Source organism: Pipistrellus kuhlii, unplaced genomic scaffold, assembly GCF_014108245.1.
Source record: "Pipistrellus kuhlii isolate mPipKuh1 unplaced genomic scaffold, mPipKuh1.p scaffold_m20_p_3, whole genome shotgun sequence".
Taxonomy (NCBI): domain Eukaryota; kingdom Metazoa; phylum Chordata; class Mammalia; order Chiroptera; family Vespertilionidae; genus Pipistrellus; species Pipistrellus kuhlii.
The window spans coordinates 180,714,339-180,736,822 of record NW_023425529.1 but is presented as its reverse complement, the minus strand read 5'-3'; the positions used below and the strand labels follow the sequence as shown (position 1 = coordinate 180,736,822).

Here is a 22,484-nt window from a genome sequence, read left to right as displayed (position 1 = left end):
CACTTGGAGAAATGCCCAGAAAAGCCTCATAAATGTACGCTTGCAACTAATAAAGTTGCTGCAGTCTCATCATGGACTAGCAGTCCTCCTGAAGTCCCGCTTTCTCTTGTCTTTATTTCTCTTAAAATCTCCTAGCCCTACCTCCAGGACCTGTGATGCCGGCTGGATCCGGTTCCTTCCTTCCTTCCTTCCTTCCTTCCTTCCTTCCTTCCTTCCTTCCTTCCTTCCTTCCTTCCTTCCTTCCTTCCTTCCTTCCTTCCTTCCTTCCTTCTTCCACAGGCTCAGTGGTTTGTCTTAGAGATTTACTTCATCATGATTGTTCCTCTATCCAACCCGCACTCTGCCAGCATCTCTGATCTCTGCCTCCTCCAGAGACCTTGCCCTTTGTCCTCTCTACCCCATGACTCTTGGTCCTGATGATAATTTGGAAACCATTGGGATCACAAGAACATTATTCAGCTCTCCTGTGACCTGATGACGAATTTCACCTACTCCCTCAGGTTGGATCCCAGGTCAAATTAGGATGTTGTCCTGGGTGACTCTGAAGCTCAGCCAGGGTGCAACCACCTCCTGCCAGCAGCCAGTCCCTGGAGAGCAGAAGACACTCCTGGTTGCGCAAGGAAGCACCAGGAGGCTGGGCGCCCAGCCAGGGAAAAACTAACCCCCAAAACGAGCTGCAAACCCCGGTTCTTCCTTCTATTCTAACACAGCCCGCTCACTGCTCAACCGAGATCACCCAGCCCAGCCCCAGGGCGCCCCTCCCTCCTGAAGTTGCCCTAAATTGAGACCAAGGTTCTGGGTCTCAGTCCCCGCGCGGAGCCCACCGCTGGCGCGATGACGACGGTCTGGCTGGTGCCCGTCGGGCAGAAGCTGCTGCTCTGGGGCTCGCTCAGCGCCCTCACCCTGGCGGGAGTCAACCTCATCCTGAGCTTCCTGCAGAGGGTGATGAGCTATGCGCATAACTGGCTGCAAATGAGGCCCGTCCCCACCATTTCTGGCGCCTACCCCTTTGTGGGACACGCGCTGATGCAGAAGCGAGGAGGGAAAGGTAAGGGGCTGAGCGCCCAGGCCCAGGCGGGCCGCATCCACACAGGAGTTGTTGGGCCCTTTGCAGGGAACCGAGGCGCGGGAGCACCTCCTGAGCAGCACCCTCACCCCCGCCTGGCGCACCGGACTGGAGATGCAGGCTGCTGGGTGAGGGGCGCCTCTATCACCCCCTGGATAATGGGTCCCCACTTCTCTCCAGTTTTCATTACATATAAGTGCAGAGTTTCTAAACGCCTGTCCTTCTGCCTTTTCTCTTCTCGTTTTCCCAAGTCCTGGTTGCTGCTGTCTTAAACCACTGCCTGTAGCCCTAGCTGGCTGGGCTCAGTGGATAGAGCTTCTGCCTGCAGACTAAAGGGTCTGGGGTTTGATTCTGGCCAAGGGCATTTGCCTGGGTTGCAGGCTCCATCTTCAGTGGGGGCATGCAGGAGGGAGATGATGAATGCTTCTCTCTCATCATTGATGTCTCTCTCTCTCTCTCTCTGTCTCTCTCTCTCTCTCTCTCTCTCTCAATCTCTTTCTCAAAGAAGGTATGAGATATTGACTTGACAAAATGTTAATAAATAAATATAGTAAAGTTGCAGGATATAGAATCAACATACAAAAATCATGTGCATTTCATTATTCTAACCGTGGACTATCAGGAAGAGAAATTAAGGAAACAGTCCCATTTACAATTCAATCAAAGCAAATGAAACACGTAGGAATAAATTTAACCAAAGCGGTGGAAGTGCTGTACACTGAATATTGTAAGGTATTGACTAGAGAAGTGATACGGACTACTTCTGTCATTACTTATTCTGTTGCACTAATTGTTCCAGTTTGGAGTATTAGAAGCTTTTCGGGTTGGCTGCTTGGTGTTTCAACGTGGCCCCATCATTTTCTGAGCACTTCCTTATTTTCTGGCACCAGGATATATTCCACTGTTCTTATATTTTTCTCTGCCTCGGCCCTAAAATCAATGACTTCTCCAAGGAGAATTAGTTTATTTTATTGTGAGACAGTGTTTAGAAAAACTGAGACCTGGTGCTTGTACTAAAAAATGGGAGCCAATGTGGGAAGTTATATTACTAGAAATCTTGTTTAGAATATCAGAGAAGACTTTGCAGCAAAATCCCATTTAAGATGACACTGGGAGAATAAGTAAGTGTTATTAGACAAAGAGCATTAAGAATAAGAGTTTCCTAAAAGGGAAAGAGGTTCTGTAGAGGCCTTGAGACATTTGAGATTAGTAAAACAGAAGAGTTTTTTAAATTTTTTTTTCTTGAGGTAATATTGGTTAGTAACGTTATCTAGATTTCAGGTGTACAATATTATAATTTGATGTCTGTATACTCTTTTGGCTGTTCACAAGCAAACATCTAATTTCCATCTATTACTACTTGTTTAAACCCATTTACCTGCTTTGCCCTCTCTCCACTCTCCTTCTCCTCTGTAGCCACTATTCTGTAGTCTGTATCCTTGAATTGGTTTTTTTATATCTGTTCATTTATTATTTTTTTGTTTTATATATTATATATGAGTTAAATCAGTCTGTTTTTGTCCTTGTCTGACTTATTTCATTTAGCATAATATCCTTAAGATCCATTCAAGCTATCACAAATGACAATATTTAATATTTAAAAAAATAAAAAATAATAATTTCTATTAATTTCACAGTGGAAAGGATGGTAAGGGGAGATAGAGAAATATCAGTGATGAGAGAGAATCATCAATTGGCTGTCTCCTGCATGCCCCACACTTGGAATCGAACCTGCAACCTGGGCATATGGCCTGACCAGGTCAATGCTCAACCACTGAGCCATGCAAGCTGGGCCATTATTATCACATCTTCTTTATCCATGCATCCTCTGATGGACACCAAAGGTTGCTTCCATAACCTGCTTACTGTAAATAAAGCTGCAGTTAACATTGCTGTGCATATATTTTTTGAATTAGTGTTTTCATGTTCTTCAGATAAATACCCAGAAGAGGAATTGCTGGATCATATGGTAACTCTAATCTCAATTTGTTGAGGAGCTTCCATACTGTTTTAGAGGGGGTGAAAGGGAAGCATCTATCTGCCAGGGCTGGAGAGCTGGGACAGGTTTCCCTTCCGATGGAAGCGGAGCCTGAAGCAGGTCAGGAGGAACTGAACACCCTCAGCGCTCTTGGGAGGCATGTCATAAGGTCACCACAAACACCCACAGTGCTTGGCACTTCTCAGTTAACCAGGTTGTTGCACATATATCACTCATAATTAAATTAGCCTCATAATTCTGCATTAATAATTTAGTAAGGACACCTGTGTGGTTTAGCTTTAAGAGGTGAAAGAGCTGGGAGATATGGAATGAGTTGATCAAAGTAAAAGGAGTAAAAAGCCCAAAAATGTCACAGTAAGAAACTTATTTAAAATTAAATATTTTCTCCTAGAGTTTTTCCATCAGCTGATTAATTGCATTGAAGAAAACAGACATGTGCCAATGCTAAAACTCTGGCTTGGCACAGTACCAGTAATAGTCATGTACAAGGCCGAAACTATAGAGGTGAGTTTATGGCGACTGTGATTAATGTTCCACTGTATATTTGGTGGTGTGAGAATCTCATCAGAATAAACAGCAAATATATGTCCTTATATTTAATGGAATTCAAATCAATGAGGATTCCACTAAATATCTAAAGCTGTGAAGGTGCCATTTAATGATTTCCAGATACAGTCTGAGTTCTAGGAAGAGTAACAGCTTCTACGTGTTTATACACATTTGGTATCAAGTAATATATTTGTCCTCATTTTTTGGGAAGTCTTCAGTTGAACAGAACCATAAATAGATTATTCTATAAATTGAGCTCATAACATCTGCCAGGTACTGTTTTAATATTAAAAAAATATAAGAAAAATAAAATATAGGTGTTTCCCTTACGATGCTCAGAGTATCCTTTATACTTTTTTTATTTCAAGTTAATTTTTAAAAAGAGAACACTAATCTGATATTGATGGGGAAGAAGTTATTGATTCATACTATTGAAACTAAAACATGTTTACTTATCATGACATTGGGGGTATTATCTGACAGCTTGATGACAAATGATTCTGTACAGGAAGTAAAATGGGATAAACAGACCACGCTTCTTTGGAGCAAAATTAACAGCAGAATTTCCTATGCTTGTTGGGCTTGGATATATCTTTCTTACTCATTGTGTAAAAGTCTTAGTGTCTCTGGCACCACACTGCAGAATCTACTGGCCCAGAGGAGACAGCGAGAGGGCCACATACGGGGTTTCAGCCATTGCTGGCCCAATATGAGTGGGCTTAATACATGAGGATAGAGATCTATCCAAAGCAGGGAACTGCAGCAAGAAGCCTGAGAAACATTTTGTGCATATGCTCTTCCCTTCTGCTTTACTTTGGCTCCAGGCAACCTAACTATACCCATGGTCCCCAGTGCCACCTATGCCCTGGAGACACTCAAATGTGTACCCAGTATAAGCCTTAATCCTGAGCTGCATACCTGCTTTCAGACTATGGCAACTTGAATGCCTCCAATTCAACATGCCTGATCTTGATCTTGTGATTTCCATCTCCCTAAATGTGGTCATCCTCTGATTCACCCACCTTCTCTTCCCTCACTCCTACCCTCAATAAACAACTACACATGGCTCCTAATTCATGGCAGGAGTCAGGGAATTCTCTTGGACATTTTCCATTCAGGCAACTCCAGCTAGTCTCCAAGAGTGACAGTTGTATGATCCAAACTCTAATTGAATTTCTTTGAGTCATTGTAATGTAAATGGACCACAACAAAGAAATTGTTATGAAATGTTACTTTAGAAAGAAGTTGTGTTCTAGCCCAGTATTCTTATAATTAAGGTGGCTTCCATATCTCTGTCTTTCATTTTCCTTTTCTCTCTAAGGTAATTTTAACTAGCTCAAAGCAAATTGACAAGTCTTATCTGTACACCTTCCTACGACCATGGCTTGGCCTAGGACTTCTTACGAGGTAAGTCAGTGTAAGTGGGTAAAGCTGTCTTGTTCGTAACTTATGTCAGGCACTGACAGGAGGTGGTTTTCCTATAGCAAGAATGTGCCATCAGGTAGTAGGGAGAAGCTGGAAAGGTTGGGTGATAGATAATGGGCCTCTGAGAGACAGGAAACCTGGGTGTAATCTCTAGCCATGGCATTCAATAATGATGATCATCTGTGTTCGAAGAAGGGTAAGAAAGTGCCAATGTATAAAAGGAGTGTGGCACCTTGGAGTTTTGAGCAGGGAAACCTTGAAAATTCAATGAAAAAGGCAGTCATCCTCAGAGAAGTAAGAGGAGCACAGTAACCTCAGTCCTTGCACTGCCATCCAGGAACAGGACCCCATGAACTGAGAAGGAGAAAGCAGGACTTCCATGGGGACTTTGGAGACTTTGAAGATGTTAGGATCAAAGTAGACTCAGGGAGCTCCTTGATCTTCAGAGGCTGAGGTTGGAAAAAGAGAGGAAGTTTTGGAAACTCAGAACTTAGAAATTTAGAAAACTTCTTAAAATTTTTAATTCTGATGAGTGCTCTTTTAAAGATTAGTAATATAAAAGGATAACTAAAATGTGCCCATTCTGTAACTGTATATGAATCTCCCCTTAACATTCTGACCAAAGCATTTGGGAATCTGTGGATTAAGGAGAATTTGTTGTCTTGACTATGCCTTATTTGTTTTGGATGTTACTATTCTCTTCTTTGTAACCATGTCTTGTATTTCTAGTACTGGAAACAAATGGCGTTCCAGGAGAAAAATGTTAACACCGTCTTTCCATTTTACCATTCTGGAAGAGTTCTTAGATGTCATGAATGAACAAGCCAACATATTGGTTAAAAAGCTTGAAAAACATGTTGACGGAGAAAATTTTAACTGCTTTTTTTACATCACTCTTTGTGCCTTAGATATCATCTGTGGTAAGTCTCATTGATTTGTTTCTAGAGCTAAAGTGTAAACAGAAAATGGCCCAAATAGAAAATAACACTTCACTGGGAAGGCAAATGAGGGGTTAGACAGGATATTGGCTTCTTTGGGGTGGTCCTTCCGCTAACCTGGGCTCCTAAGAAGCAGTGCCCACTGCTAGGGCTTTGAGCAGAGCTAACCTGCCAGGAAGGTCAGAGGGAAGAAGGAACAGGAATAGGAGTAGGAGAAAAAATGTGCAATAGTGAAAGGGAAAGGAACAATCCTAAAACCTATAAGAATTTATCTCATTTTCCAAGTGTTTGCCGCTGGAAATTAAACTCAAGGCATGTGCATGAATTGAACGGTTGCTTCTCACCCATATTTTGCAGAAACAGCTATGGGCAAGAACATTGATGCTCAGACTAATGATGATTCTGAATATGTCCGCGCAGTTTATAGGTAAACAGAGCCCTTCTATTTATTTTTTAAATGGTTATTGATTCAAGCTTTAAGAAATATGGCTAATAGGTTTTTGTCTGTGTTGTATCTTTTTCATTGTTTCACAATAAAATATTGCACAAAAATCAATCTAATTATTGAAGCTTGTATTTTTATAGTAGAGCATTTATTGTATAAAGTATGGAACACCCAGGCTATGGTATAATTTTAAGTGATTATTTTATGATATCTTGAGCAATTAAATTATGATGCTTAGTGATAAAATAAAGATAAAAACAGTATTTGAGCATGATAACCACTAGGTGTAAAAATCGTTCATTAAAGAAAACTTATAAATATTATTCCAGAATGTTAGCTGTGATTATTGTTTTGTGTTGTGTGCTTCTCTTTCTTGTTTGTGTTGTTATTAATTCTCTCTTCCCATATTTTCTGCACTGAGTGTGTATTATTTTTTTAGTTGGAATAGTCATATTTATTTGAAAAATTGCTTGAGAATATTCAAATATTAAAAGGCAAGGTGAGGGTTTGATTTAAATAATTATCTCTTTAAGTAAACTGCCCATTTCATTTTAACATATATTAGCATATGAGAGGCCAGGTGTATGAAATTCTTGCACTTGGGGGCAGGGGTTCTTCCCCTACCTCCACAGATTATAAGATCGTGCAGGCCAGGCCTGGGGACACCATCAGTGGACTATCAAGCCAGGGAAGGATGTGGGAGGTTGGCCAGCCAAGAGGTATCCTGGGAGGGCTCTAGGGCATGTCCAGTCCATCTCCTTCAGTCAGATCAGCCTGACTACAGCAGTAAGCTAATATACAGGATGGAGCGTCTGCCCCCTGGTGGTCAGTGCACTTCATAGGGAGCAGTTGAGCAGCCAGCATATCCTTAGCATATTACACTTTGATTGGCTGAATGGCCATCTGGACGACAAGACACGCAACATAAAAGGCTTTTATTATATAACCTATAATCAGCCATTCATTACACAAGATACTGACTAGTTTTATAGTGATCTATAAAACAGAATAACAGGGAGACAAACATTGAAACTAATTAGTATAAACTTATAACCCACAATAATTGCCTTCAAAGAGAAATAAAATTGATATTCGAGAAGAAAACAGCAATAGGGCCCACAGATTGAGTGACCAGGAAAGGCCACTCTGCAGAAAATTGGCCTGGAAGCAGCTCTCAAAGGAGGAGACCAGGTCTAGGTCTTTCTGCTCCATCACAGGAAATGTTGAGGGAGGGACTCAGGACAGGGATGTGACAGAGGGGCATTTTACTGCAGAAGAGGACAGCCAGAGGAGTGATCAAGCAAATGTGTGGACATTAAACAGGCAGATTTCATCCCACCCTGTGGTATAAGAGCTACAGGCAGCTCAGAGAGGTCCAGAACTCCTCTGGAGAAATAGAAGGAGAGACTAGATGGCCATCTAGTGAGGATGTTTTGTAATGGATTCTTCCTTCCTCTAAAGGACCCATTTAATTCTTAAGCTTCCTTGGATGTGTAATAACCCATGCCTTCATTGTTGAGCATAAAGCATAGAGCTCTTAGTAACCACTAAGACGTATTATCATGGTTGCCACATATTCCCTTCATGGAGACCAGGCACCAAATAGGTACTCAAGCAATGCACATTTTGATATATTAGCTGATACATTTGAATCCTGTTTATAGGATGAGTGACTTGCTACAAGAAAGAATGAGGACGTTTTGGCTTTGGCATGACGTTTTATACCTTTTGTTTAAACAAGGATGGGACCACAAAAGGAACCTAGAGATCTTACATAATTTTACCAACAATGTAAGTCCTTGTTTTTTTTTTTTTTTATTGTGGACAAGTATACATAACATAAAATTTATCACACTAGCCATTTTAAGTGTACCAGTCAGTGGCATTAGGGGCATTAACAATGTTGTGCAACCCCTCTCACTATCACTTTCTAGAAATTTTATAAGTGCATGACTCCTATGTTTGTTAACACAGCCAGTCATTAATGTTCCCTCATAGGGGAGGCTAGTCTACTAGGGATGTTGTCTATAAATAAATAGTTACAAAATGTAATATCAGCTATGACAGTTCATTAACAAACTGGGCGCTATGCTAAGAGATTAAACTCAAGAAACTGTGTTATAAGAATCTTCTGAAAAATATTTGGATTAGGCAGTGGTTTTTAAAGACAAAGAAAGAGGATTTATATCAGTATCTTAAACTGGAAAAGACAAAAATTAACTAGATATTACTATTTAATTTTTAATGACAAGGAAATAGTAATGTTCTGGATATAGTCTGTCTTTGTGTTAAAAGAATGTTTATGGAAAGGTAAACTTTAATTGAAAACATGCATTATAACTTAAATGTCCTGATAAAATTGCCAACGTAATCATATTTACCCTTTGCTGTAAATTTTAGTTTTCAATATGATGGCATTGCTTCCTGACAATGAGGTTCTGCCTCCACCAACAGATCAAGTGGTAGAGTCCCTAGATGTTTGATGAATGAGATGTTGGAGTGAGCTGCCCTCAGTGGAGTATAGCATAATTGCCTGGCAGGAGGTGAAAGATGAACAGTTTGTATTTTATAGGTATAATTACACATGTCTGCAAATTTCATGCATTAATACCAGTATCAATAATGAATGAATTCCAGATTGGATGGATAATATCAAAAATTGCATACTGAGTGCCAGGCACCAGAGGTTCCAAAAAGAATCAAAGAGAGGATACGGTGCTTGCCCTATGGAACTTGTAATCTGTTCAATCAAAGCAGAAGCAGATTTGATGATTGCCTGAAAGGAGGAAAAAGTTGAAATGTGTAACCAAATTAAGCTCAAGGGCTTCCATTCTTTTACTCACTCAACACATACCTGATGAACATTTCTAAAATGCCAAGCAGTGCTCTAAAGGTTGGAAATATATAAATTAATAAAGACAAATTTTCTGCTACACTGCAGTTGGAGGATAAAGTCACTAAATAACAAATACAATGCCAGGTGGTAAGTGAAATGGAAAAAAGGTAAAGCAGGCTTAGGAAGAGAGTGAGTGCCAGGGACTAGGGTAGCAGTGACCATGACAGTGTGACCAGGGGCAGCAGAAATCTCAAACTAAAGAGGAAGCTAGTCATGCTGGCTTCTGAGGCAAGAGCATTCTAGGCAGAAGGAATGGTAGCATACAAGGTAAATCTTTTCTCCAATACAGCACGTAACTAGAGTGATCTATAATTAATCTATCATATAAAGATTGTGTTCTCTCTACCACCCAACTTTTTCTTTCAACTTGCTGAGGCCCTATTCAGGAGACTACTACTTTATTCCTATGTTGGAAAGGCTTCAAAAATAGCCCTTGGAAATGATTTGTTTGCCTGACATTAAATTTGTTTTAAAAATCTTATCAAGGAGAAACCAAGGTGTCAGAATAAACATCTATAATGCTGCTTCGCACAATTTAAAATCTGCAACTGGAAGACAGAGCAGGCATTGTCCAGAACCATTGGAATGCTAACTGAGTGGAAATTCTACAACTAGAAGGAAAGAGGAAAAGACACTGAGACTCAGAGGAGCTGTGGAGGACAGAGATGCGGAGACCTGTGCACACGAAAAGGATGGGCAGCTGAATAACCTGCTGGGTTACTCACAGAGCACTGAAAGGGCTGGCAGCAAGCGTGTGGCAAGTTTATTCATTTAGGAGAGAAACAAAACCTCCCAACTGTACTGAAATCCAGCTCCAGTTGAGACTTTGGGTACCAGACTCATTCGGGGAGAAACTGGACTGTCTGGCAGCTGGCAAAACTCGAGAGCAGTGAATCTCAGAGGTGTGGGCTGCCATTGCAGTGGGACCGTGAGACACTGGGGCCTCTTAGGGTTGGACTGATGGGAAACCAAGGTTATCTGCTCCACCCTGAGACTACACCCCAACCAAGCTGAGCACAGAAGCTCTCTTAGTGGAGACACTGCTGATCCTCACAGCCAATTGGCCTGGAGGTCAATTTCCCCCGTGATACCAACAACAATCAAGGCTTAACTACAACAAGACTGCACACACAGCCCACAAAGGGGTGCATCAATAATGTCCACCTCAGGTAACTGGGGAGGATAAGCCACTGGGCCCTGCTAGGATACCTAATACACAAAGCCACTCTATCAACTCAGGGAAGCAGCTAAAATGCAGAGACAAAGAGGCAGGTCACAAATGAAGGAAATGGAGGAAAGCAAAAGACAGGATATAGAGTTCAAAATCACAGTTGTAAGATTTTTCAAGAATTTCCAAGGAAAGGCTGATAAATTTAACGAGATTCTCCAGGATATGAAAAAGGATTAACTAGAAATTAAGTATACACTGATTTTAATTCAAAAAAATATTATACGGAGACCTAAAAGCAGACCCAGAATCACAAGAATCAAGTCAAAGATTTGGCAAAAAACACTCCTCCAGAAAAGCAAAAAGCAAAAAGAATCCAAAAAGTTGAAGATAGTGTAAGAAGCCTCTGGGACAACTTCAAGCATACCAACATTAGAATTATGGGAGTGCCAGAAGAAGAGAGAGAGCAAGATACTGAAAACCTATTTGACTGAAAACTTCCCCCACCTGGTAAAAAAAAAATAGACTTACAAGTCCAGGAAGCACACAGAACCACAAACAAAAGGAATACAGAGGACCACACCAAGACACATCATAATTAAATGCCTAGGGCAAAAAACAAAGAGAGAATCTTACAGAGAAAAACAGTTAATTACCTACAAGGGAGCACCCATACGATTGTCAGCTGATTTCTCAACAGAAACTATGCAGGCCAGATGGGAGTGGCAAGGAATATTCAAAATAATGAATAGCAAGAATCTACAACCAAGATTACTCTACCCAGCAAAGCTATCATTCAGAATTTTTTTTTTTTTTTTTTTTTTTTTTTTTTTTTTTTTATCATTCAGAATTGAAGGTCAGATAAAGAGCTTCATAGATAAAAAAAAAAAATGCTAAAGGAATTCATCACCACCAAACCAGTATTATATGAAATGCTGAAAGGTATTCTTTAAGAAGAGGAATAAGAAGAAAAATATAAAAATTATGAACAATAAATATGTATCTATCAACAAGTGAATCTAAAAACCAAGAGAATATAAAATCTGATTAACAGTATTAACTGGTGAATATAATAGAATCAGGGGCATAGAAAGGAAGTGGACTGACATTTCTTGGGGAAAAGGGGAATTGGGGGTGCGGGAAGAGACTGAACAAAAAGTGTACACCTATGGATGAGGACAGTGGGGAGGGGGGTAAGGGCAGAGGGTGGGGTAGGAACCTGGTGAAGGGGTGTTATGGGGGGAAGAAAAGATGAATAATTGTAATAATCTGAACAATAAAGATTTATTAAATTTTAAAAATTAAAATCTTATAAAATAATGCCCTAAAAATGTTCACAGAAAGCTGTACTATATTTTCACAAAATCCTAAGTTCCTATTGAGTGAGACAGAACAGGAAAGGCTTAGAAAAAAAATCAGTTAAAGAAGCTGGTATATTTTCACAGGAAAATGGACTATTGGGCCATATCAAATTTCACACAAAAGCATGTGATCATTTAAATCATACAGGTCATCCATGAACGGGCCAATGAAATAAAGAGAGAAGAAGAACGTACAAGTGGTGACAAGGGCAAGACCCCCTCCAACAGAAAACGCAAGGCTTTTCTCGACCTGCTCTTAAATGTGGTGGATGATGAAGGGAACAAGCTAAGCCATGAGTCCATTCGAGAAGAAGTGGACACCTTCATGTTTGAGGTATTTTGCGTTGTCATGTTTGTCTCACCATTTTATTTTTTTTTTTTTGAGAGAGAGAAATGGATAGAGACAAAGCGATAGAAACATCAGTGATGAGAGAAAATCATTGATTGGTTGCCTCATGCATGTGCCCTGACCAGGAATTGAACCATGACCTCATGGTTCATAGATCAATACTCAACCACTGAACTACAATGTCTGGGCAAAACGATGAATTTTTTGCCAAGATAACTAACTTTACAAGTAACTACATTAAACATTATAGAGAGAAAACCTCTTAATATGTGGCTTAGCAAATAAAGATTAAGGAATGATTTTAAGAAGCAGCATGTGGAATATCCTGGAAGTGGAGGAAAGGGAAAGCCTTCAGATGGCGGACTGCACGCACTGTGCTTGCTCTGCCTGCAGCCGCCTGGGTTCAGTGGCTCCCCAGGAGGAAGGCTCTGCGCCCCATGGCAGGAAGCAAGCGGTGTGAAGGATCCACAGACCTGACTGCTTCCAGGTCTGTGCTGCCAAGCCATAGGAGACAGGCCCAGTCATTGCAGATCTCTGCCTCAGTCCCCTGTGTGGAAAGTGGAAAGATGGGCTATATCAGTGGTTTGAAACTTCTATTTTAAGCAGATCACTTTATTGAAAAGAAACATTATGCAGAAAATGGACATGTAATTCACTGAAAGTGGGCTGTGGGGCCAAATCCCAGCTCTGACCTATATTAGAAGTGTGACCTCGGGCACCTCCTCTCCCTTTCGGGGCCTCTGTGTCCTCATAGTCATAGCACAGGCTGCACAGAACAGCACTGAGGACTAGGGGAATCATTTTCTAATGTGCACCAGCCATAGTGCTGGCACATTCTTGTGCAAGAGATATTGGCTGGTATCTGATGCTGAAATGGCCCCTGCCTCCATAAATGCATCCACACACTCACACCTGCACATACACACACTCACACCTACACATACACATCATCTCCTACCGGGAACCTCGCATTTCCACAAGAACAACAAGACTAACGATCTTTCTTACAGCTCTAACATTCTTTGAATTCTCATTTTTTCCTTCTTCCCATGAAACAGTGGGCGTGTCATGTACGACAGTATTGTGACCTCCTCCATAAGAGGATGCAGGCTGTTGCTGCCAGGCCTTTTATTTTATTTTTTTACTTTTATATTTCATTTTACTTATTTTTTAAATCTTTATTGTTAAAGGTATTAGAAAAGGTCCCCTGTTTCTCCCATTGGCCCCTTATAGCCTGCTTCTGCCCCCTATCCTGGCCTTCACCACCCTATTATCTCTGTCCATGGGTTATGCATATATACATACAAATTCTTTGGTTGATCTCTTATCACCCACTCACACATCCACCCCTTCCTTCCCTCTGAGATGGAACAATCCGTTCCTTGCTTCTATGTCTATGCCAGGCCCTTTATGCTCCTGGTCTGGCGGATTCTTGCCCTGCGCAGTTCTGCCAATGCACTTGTTGCTTCTGTGCTTTGTGTTTGCTGCCTTTGGGTCGCAGACAAAAATAAAAAGGAAGTTCATTTTCAAATTCAAGAGAATCTATTAAAATTGTTTAGCAAGAGCACTTCCTCTATGACTTTGCTAAGCAACTGGGTGACATGGGCCAGCTTTTGTTTGGAGTTCAGACCCATTTCTGTAAGGAAATTGCAAGTGAGAGAAAATAACAATCATGCCAACGTTAGAGACTTATAAACATATTTTCTTGAAATTGCAGAAAAGTCCTTAATAATTCCACTTAGGAACTAAAACAAGTGCTTCAGAGACATCTGTCCGGAAGATGAAATATTACAATGGTCACTTGTGTTGCATAGGGTAAATGGACCAGTAAGAGATGTAATATTATTTTTTATTTTTCAAATACATTTTTCCCCCTTAAGAACTTACCATTTTGCATGAGGAGTGTCCTGGTGAGAGGCCGATGCCTAAAGACACTGAACGGACAGAAAATAATGTCATCCAGGTGTCACCCTCAGCATTGGAGCTGGAGTCTCCTCACCCCACATCCTCCATGCTCCTTAAGGTGAAGAGTGTGGACTCTACTTTGTCATCAGAAATGCCAAGGCCCTATTCTTGCCACTTCCTATGAAGCTGTTGGGCCTGGGAAAGTCACTTAGCATCTTTTGGGGCTCAGTTTGTCATCTCTAAAATGTGAAATGCAGTATCAAGCATGCCATGAACATTTTAAATATATATATTGTTTTATTGATTCAGAGAAATATATTTTTATGGAAGGGAGAGGGAGAGACAGAAACATAAATGATGAGAGAGAATCAGTGATTAGCTGCTCCTGCATGCCCCATACTGGGGATTGATCCCACAACCCGAGCATGCATTGTGACCAGGAATCCAACCATGACCTCCTGTTCACAGCTCAATGCTCAAGCATTGAACCAGGCTGGCTGGGCTCCCATAGGTTTTTTGTAAAGAATAATTGAGTTCATTTCTACAAAATGTTTGGTATTTTGCCTCAAACTCAGCAAGGTTTAAGTGGGGCTATTTATCAACTTCTTGATGTGGAGACCAACTCAGAACCACCAATGTGTTCCCTGGTGTCCAGATAAAGCCGACCTTACAAGTGGGAGACAGTGGAGAAGTGCAGATCTGGCCACTTGGCTCAGGAAAGTCACACTTTTATTTCCGCAAAAACAGTCCAGCCCATGGAGTTCCCTTGGAAGGTCTCCTGATAGCCCAGCCCAGCTCATACTCTCACCAAGTATGTGACTCTGTCCTATTGAAATGTCCCTGTACTAGAGGCGTCCCCTTTGAAGAGATTGTTCCATTGGTTTGTTCCCCACCGAGGTAAAATACTGTATGAAATTAACTTGTTCTGTTTGGGGTCACATCACAGGTGTCAAATCTAGAGACAATTCAAAATAGAGCTAGCATCCCTAACCATCTCAATCAAACTCTGCTTTCTAATCTATTCTCCCTCTCTCTCTCTCTCTCTCTCTCTCTCTCTCTCTCTCTCTCTCTCTCTCTCTCTCTCTTTCTCTCTCTTTCTCTCTCTCTCTCTCTCTCTCTCTCTCTCTCTCTCTCTCTCTCTCTCTCTCTCTCATCTCTCTCTCTCTTTCTCACACATTGTAGGGCCATGACACAACTGCAGCTGGAATCAACTGGGCCTTGTACCTATTGGGTTGCTATCCAGAAGTCCAGAAAAAGTTGGACAATGAACTGGACGAAGTATTTGGTATGTATGTCCCCTTCACTATTTACACAGAAGATCCCAAGTCACTGAAGCAAATGGCATTCTTGCTCACTAAGAAAGTGCAGTAGGGCCTGATCTAAAGACACTGTAATAAGCAGGAAGGCTGCCATATGGAACCCCTTCCAGGCCTAATGTTCTTTCCAAGCCTTACCCATTTGTTTACGGGCGCTTGCTGATTGCTTGGCGTGTGACTGCACCAGGGTAGATGCTGGGGCTACACAGACAAATGTCACTATTCTCAAGGACCTTGCTGCTTCATTGGAGAAACAGTCACTGTGTATAAAGTATCAAGTCATGGCTGTGTGCTTGGGCGATATGAAAAAGGGGCTAGTGGAGAGCAGAGCGGAGAGGTGAAGCTGGTTAGTGGGGTCCAGGAGAGCTGTTCCATATGGGATTGCTGTGGGTTAAGCTGATGGGACATTAATTCTTTTGCACAACCTGTAACCTGTAGGTAAGGAGTCCTAGGCTGATGCCACCAGGGATGTTGTGAGAATACCGGGCTTGCTCTTTTCTCTGTCATTTTCATCATCATGGATTTTGTTTTCTTAATCGTTGTTCTGGATCTCATGTTTGTCCTTTAAGGCATGAAGACAGCGGAAGAGGGGAATGGAGGATAATATTAGTCTCCTTTGACTGCTGTCACAGATACTGCAAACTGGGTGGCTTAACACAATAGAAGTTTATTTTCTTACGGTTCTGGACACCTGAAGGCCCAGATCAGTATCTCTGAGTTAAATCAATGTGTTGGCAGGGCTGCACTTTTTGGAAGCCTGAGGGGAGAATGCATCTCTTCTGGTGACTGCCAACATACCTTGGCTTATGGCCACATCATTCAAATCTCTGTCTCCATCTTCACATGACCTTCTCTTCTGTGGGTGTGTGTCAAATCTCCCTCTGCTCTCTCTTATCATGACAGTTGTGATGGCATTCATGGCCCACCTAGATAATCCAAGATCATCTTTCCATTTTCAGATCCTTCATAAAATGTTCAAAAGCACCTTTTCCCCAAAAAAGTAATAATTAAAGGTTCTAGGGATTAGGACCTGATATATTTGTAAGTCACAATCAGCCTACCACAAAGGAACTGTGCATTGTGCCGTCAACTTAATTATTTGTTTAATCAGATGTCATATGGCTTCCCACAGCTGGGAAAAGAAAGATAAAGGATGGTTGGCCAACCAACACAGTGGTATCTGATGGGTTTTCCCAGTGCAAAGTGGGGAGGAATAATAAAGGAGAAGAGGAGGCGGTGGAAGGCATTCTGGGAAGAGAGGCTCCTGGTGCACAATGGCAGAGAAGAAAAGTTGGCAGATAATAGTAAGCACTAAAGGACAGGTGGAAATAAGAACATTTGTTAGAGCCATTGAGAAGTAAAGTTGGAAAAGTAATTTCATGTCCAGATGGTGTGAGGACTGGATTTTCATATCAAGAGGGAAGACTGTATTTTGTAGAATGGAGATGATCTAAACTCCTGGGCTCTGTTTCTGTCATTTCATTTTTCCTGAATCAAATTGAATTTCTCTCAGATTGCCTTTGGTGGGTAAACTGGGTATTCTAGAGCCCCTGACTTTTTTTGTAATGTGTTCCTACATGTGTGTGTGTGTGTGTGTGTGTGTGTGTTTTGTGTGTGTGTGTGTGTGTGTTTGTTTGTTTGTTTGTTTGTTTTTTACAATTTCTAGCCCAATTCTGGTGTCACAAATGGTTTTTGATCTCACATAATTAGTGACACCATTTTTACTAGGATTTTTATTCTGCTGCTTCTCATGCTTTTTGCTAATTGTTCCTCACTTCTTTTCTATACCCAATATTAGTTCTAAAAATTAAAAAAAAATGTTTTATTGATTTTTTACAGACAGGAACAGAGAGAGATAGAGAGTTAGAAACATCGATGAGAGAGAAACATCGATCAGCTGCCTCTTGCACACCCCCCACTGGGGATATGCCCACAACCAAGGTACATGCCCTTTGGAATCGAACCTGTGACCCTTTAGTCCGCAGGCTGACGCGCTATCCACCGAAACAAACCGGTTTCGGCAAGTTCTAAAAACTTGCCGAAACTGATCTTTGGATATTGAGATGTAAGTATTCATTTCTTTCTCTCTCTCTTGTTTTTTGTTTGTTTGTTTGTTACTGGAGCAAACTTCACATTTACTTTCATTATAAGAAAGCAACTGGTACATTTTTTTTTTTTAAATATATTTTATTGATTTTTATACAGAGAGAAAGGGAGAGAGAGAGATAGAGAGTCAGAAACATCGATGAGAGAGAGTCATCGATCAGCTGCCTCTTGCACACCCCCTACTGGGGATATGCCCGCAACCAAGGTACATGCCCTTGACCGGAATCGAACCCGGGACCCTTCAGTCCCCAAGCTGACGCTCTATCCATTGAGCCAAACCGGTCCCGGCCAACTGGTACATTTTTAATGTTTAAAATTGAACATTATCTTTTCTTTCCAATGAAACAAACAAACAAAATATTAAATAAATGGGAACAAAATACAATATAGAATGATGAATCCAAATAAGATTCTGCAGGTCTGCTATTCTCCTATTGAGTGGCAGGGCCCAGGCCATTATTAGGAGAGACTTTATTTTAAAAGTATCATCTTAAACTGCAAGGAAGTCCATTAAACATCACAATTAAGTATACCAAAGGGGAAGACTTGTTGTCAAAATGCTACTTAACTACCCCAAACATCTCATATCTACCCTTTGACTTTCTATAAACATTTTTGTTGTTGTTGTTAAATAAAAAGGTTCCATACAAGAGGAAGTAGACCGGTGTATGTTGGTAAATGCTCTGTCCCACTTCACAGAGACACAGTCTAATCTGTGTGCTCAATGTACAGGGGAAGGAGGGAAAAAGCTAGAATTCTGTGCACTGCTTCAGGGGCTGAACCTCCAGCCTCCAGCGGAGCAATGTAAGCAGAAGGTTTTTCTTTCCCAGGGAGCACAGGGGCAGTGATTCCATATAGTGTTTGTTGAGTCAGGAAGGGATAAAAGTGAATTTGTATTTGTATGTGTTCATCTACGCCTTAGCAATGGACACAGACACCAGGTGGGTGAGGGGATAAGTGGGGGTGTATGGGTGCAATGAGGAGATAGGACATATATGTAATACCTTAATCTATCAAGAAAAATAAATAAATAATAATCAATGGAAAGAATAAAAATACCTTTTAAAATAAAAAAGAAAAGTGAATTTGGAACAGAAAGTGTTAAAGATTCTTGTCTCACTGTATTGATATTTCCCCCAAATAAGTTGAGAACCAGGATGTAAGGGAAAGAAAAGACTTCAAGAGCAGAAGGACTGAGCCTAAGAATAAAACAAAACATAAATAAATAAATAAATAAATAAATAAATAAATAAATAAATAAATAAAATCCCACACTGCAACTTGCTCCCCGTGACTGGAGGAAACTTTCAAAAAAGAAGGTTCAAATCCATCAGTGTTCCTTAGTCATCTTCTCCTTCATCCTCATCAGCTTCTTCGTTGGTAGCTTTCAATCCTCTCCCTCTCCTCCTCCATCAAGTTTTTCTTCTCTTCTCCTTCCCCTTCTTCATCTTCCATATAAGGAAGCAAGTAGTAATGAATTGGATTTTACAAAAATCACCTTGGATGATCTCTCCCACCTTATCTGCATCTGCATCAGAGTGGCCATAAACCACATTTTTGGTTCTCAGCCTCTTCCTGCTGGCTTTATCCTGCAGTGCATTTGAACATTTCATCAAATCCTTTCCAGATATTTCAGTGGACTTTGAAAATGCATCACGGTTTGCACTCAGACGAAATTCTTTGGGTGCACTTATTTTCCAAGGAAGAGTATTCATTGAAATGAAAAGCTGTTCTGTGACCTGATTTATTACTTTTCATTTCTATCACTTCAACTTCTATCACTTCAACTCTGGTTAAATAACACAGTGCCTTCCCATCCGTTTCCCCAAGCAGTGCAGGCATAAAGATGGTTGCAAATGTTAATACTTGGAAATTTGGGATTTGGGCCATCAAGTCCTGCCTCTTCTGAAAAACAGTGGTTGGCAGAATTTATCAGATATTGATCTTCAGAATTTTCTCACTGGCTTTTTCACTGAGTTAGTCAATCTCATTTTGTCTTTCTCAATATGTTGTTTCCTGCTGTGTTTTTTCTCCCATTAGCAAGACCAAGAAGCCATTTGAATTTCTTCTTGAGGTGGAAATGGGGGGGCCAGGCTATGGGGAGAGTCCAAGAATCTGACCCACGAGAAGATACACTTCTGGAGGAGGCTCTGAGAATTCAAAATGAAATGTTTTAAAGTTATAGTTTCATGCATTCACAATGTTATGCATCTGTCACCTCTATCTAATACTAACCCATTTCAGCAGCCAAAAGGAAACCTGCATCATTAATCAGCCACTCCCCATGTTCTCTTTCTCCCCTGCAACACCTATTTACTCTCTGTCTCTATGGATTTATCTACTCTGACTACTTCCTCCAAATTTATGATACAACATGTGACCTTTGTGTCTGTTTTTTTTACTTAGCATTATTGTCTCATTTTATTTTTATTATATATACTTTTAAGAATTTTACTTTAACTGTTGGTATTTAACAGTGTATTGATGTTATAATGTATTCTATTCTAACATCTTATTCACCAAGCCCAAATAGTTCTTTCATTTATTTTATTTCATGTATTTCCTTTGATCAGGGAATTCTGATCGCCCTGTTACCTTAGAAGACCTGAAGAAACTTAAATATCTGGAGTGCGTTATTAAGGAGACCCTTCGTGTTTTTCCTTCTGTGCCTATAATTGCCCGTGAACTTAATGAAGATTGTGATGTTGGTGAGAATTCTTCCATGAAAGTAGTGGGGAGGGTGGACTCTTCTGTATGTGTGTCTTGCTCTGTTCTCATGACACATCAACTGCCTCATGACAGGGGGGTACATCCTCACAAAAGGCTCTCAACTACTCATCGTTCCCTACTCGCTGCATAGAGACCCAAGATACTTCCCAGACCCTGAAGAGTTCAAGCCAGAGCGGTTCTTTCCAGAGAATTCGACGGGACGCCATCCATACGCATATGTGCCCTTCTCTGCTGGACCCAGAAACTGTATAGGTTTGTATCCATCAGAATCGTTTGACCTTTTGGGTGCACATGGAAAGGGGTTTCTCACAATAATGTCTTTGAGATGTAGTGTCTCAGATCCAAGTCTGTTAAAAAAAAAAAAAGTTGTTTTATTTTTTTCCCTCCACTTTACTATGACTGTTGTAAAGTATATAAGTTTTCTAGGGCTGCTGTAACAAAGCACCACAGACTGGGTGGCTTAAATGACAGCATTTCATTTTCTCACAGTTCTGGAGGCCAGAAGTCCAAGATCAAGGTGTCTGCAGGGCTGGTTTCTTCTGAGGCCTCTCTCCTTGGCTTATAGATGGATGTCTTCTTGTGTCTTCACATAGTTTATTCCTGTGTGTGTGTGTGTGTGTGTGTGTGTTTCTAGTTAATCCCACTCAAGGATATGTTTTTATTGATTTTTAGAGAGAGAGGGAACCATTCACGTCAGAGAAATATTGATTGTCTGCCTCCCATATGTACCCCAACCAGCAATCTATCCCACAACCTAGGTGTATGCCCTGATGGAATTGAACTCACAACCATACGGAGAATGTGATGATATATCAACCAAATGAGCCACCCAGCCAGGGCTTGATCTCTTCTTTTTATAAAAACATCAGACAGGTTGGATTAGAGCCCTTCCATAGAACCTCATTTTATTTTACTCACCTCTTTAAGGGCCCTATCCCCAAATGCAGTCACATTCTGAAGTACCGAGGGTTAAGAATTAATTAGGTGAAATTGGGAGAATACCATTCAGCCCATAATATAAAGCATAACCAGTTTCATGGTAGAGTTTTAAAATGTAGATCTTTGGATTGAAGCAGAATATAATCTATATGGTAGAAAGCATATTTATAACAATTAATTTATTTAACCTGTTTTTATTGCTTTTAAGAATTGCTTTTTTCAAAACCAAATAGAAAATGCCACCATAGGACCAGCAGAAGTACATGAACAAAATGATTACACACCGCCATGCATTAGAAGCACTTTTGGCTTTAGCATCTCTGGCATTTTATTGTTTATGTAAATGCAGGCATTGGTGCAATGAGGCCTGGTAACTGTATAGTAAACTACATGAAAGGTCCAGGAGGAGAGCATTCTAGAGCAGTGGTTCTCATGCTTCAGTGAGCCAGGATTCATCCGGGTGCTGCGTGGGCTAGATCCCTTGTCCCAGAGCTATTCAGATGCCCTGGGTGGGAGCAGGGAAGGGCACTCAAGAATCTTTATTATTAGGAAGCATCTTGAGTGGTATTGGTTCCCCCAGGGCCTACTGTGAAAATCTAGCATCACTTGCTTCCTTGGATAGAACCTGTTCTTTCTCCCGTTGTGATAGATCTGTAATAAATTCATGTTATTTACATTGATTTGAAGGTCAGAGGTTTGCCATGATGGAAGAAAAGGTCATTCTTTCATGCATCCTGAGGCATTTTTGGGTCGAATCCACCCAGAAAAGAGAAGAACTTGGTCTGGCAGGAGAGCTGATTCTTCGTCCTTCTAATGGCATCTGGATCAAGTTGAAGAGGAGAAACGCAGATGCATCCTAACTGTATTATTGGGCTGTTCCTTAGTCAGAATAAGGTCTTTCTTTAAGAGAAACTTTATATTTACAATGTGTAGACCATGAATTTAATAGTCTGAATCCCTACACCTATTTTTTTCTTATCCCCACTTACCTTGGAGTCAAGTCTTCCAAAGAGAGCGTTTTTATATTTTCATCACCACCATTTCCTTACTCTTGGTCTTGATCCCAAAAGGTGAGTTAACTGATGTCCATACCCAAATAAACATACACATTTCCCAACAGAGGGACCCATAGGCTAATCCAAGTTCAATTGACAAACCCAAAGGGTATAAGTTAGTTGAGATTCTAGAACTTTTTTAGTTATTCTTGTTGAACACAAATATACTTATGTACACATACATTTCATTTGAAAAAGTAATTTAGTACTCAGGCTTCAGTTTAGGTTTTAAAAATT

General features: G+C 40.8%; 1 protein-coding gene across 1 annotated transcript; it reads left to right on the top strand.

Annotated features, from left to right (window-relative positions):
- Positions 1-700: 700 nt before the first annotated feature.
- LOC118730057 (cytochrome P450 4V2-like) lies at positions 701-22,104 on the top strand. The gene is made up of 11 exons (XM_036457746.2): positions 701-1,048; positions 3,457-3,569; positions 4,936-5,021; positions 5,769-5,959; positions 6,335-6,404; positions 8,087-8,213; positions 11,996-12,181; positions 15,284-15,386; positions 20,097-20,231; positions 20,326-20,505; positions 21,880-22,104. The coding sequence occupies exons 1-11, from the start codon at positions 835-837 to the stop codon at positions 22,050-22,052; spliced, it is 1,578 nt and encodes a 525-aa protein (XP_036313639.1). The 5' UTR covers positions 701-834; the 3' UTR covers positions 22,053-22,104.
- Positions 22,105-22,484: the final 380 nt, after the last annotated feature.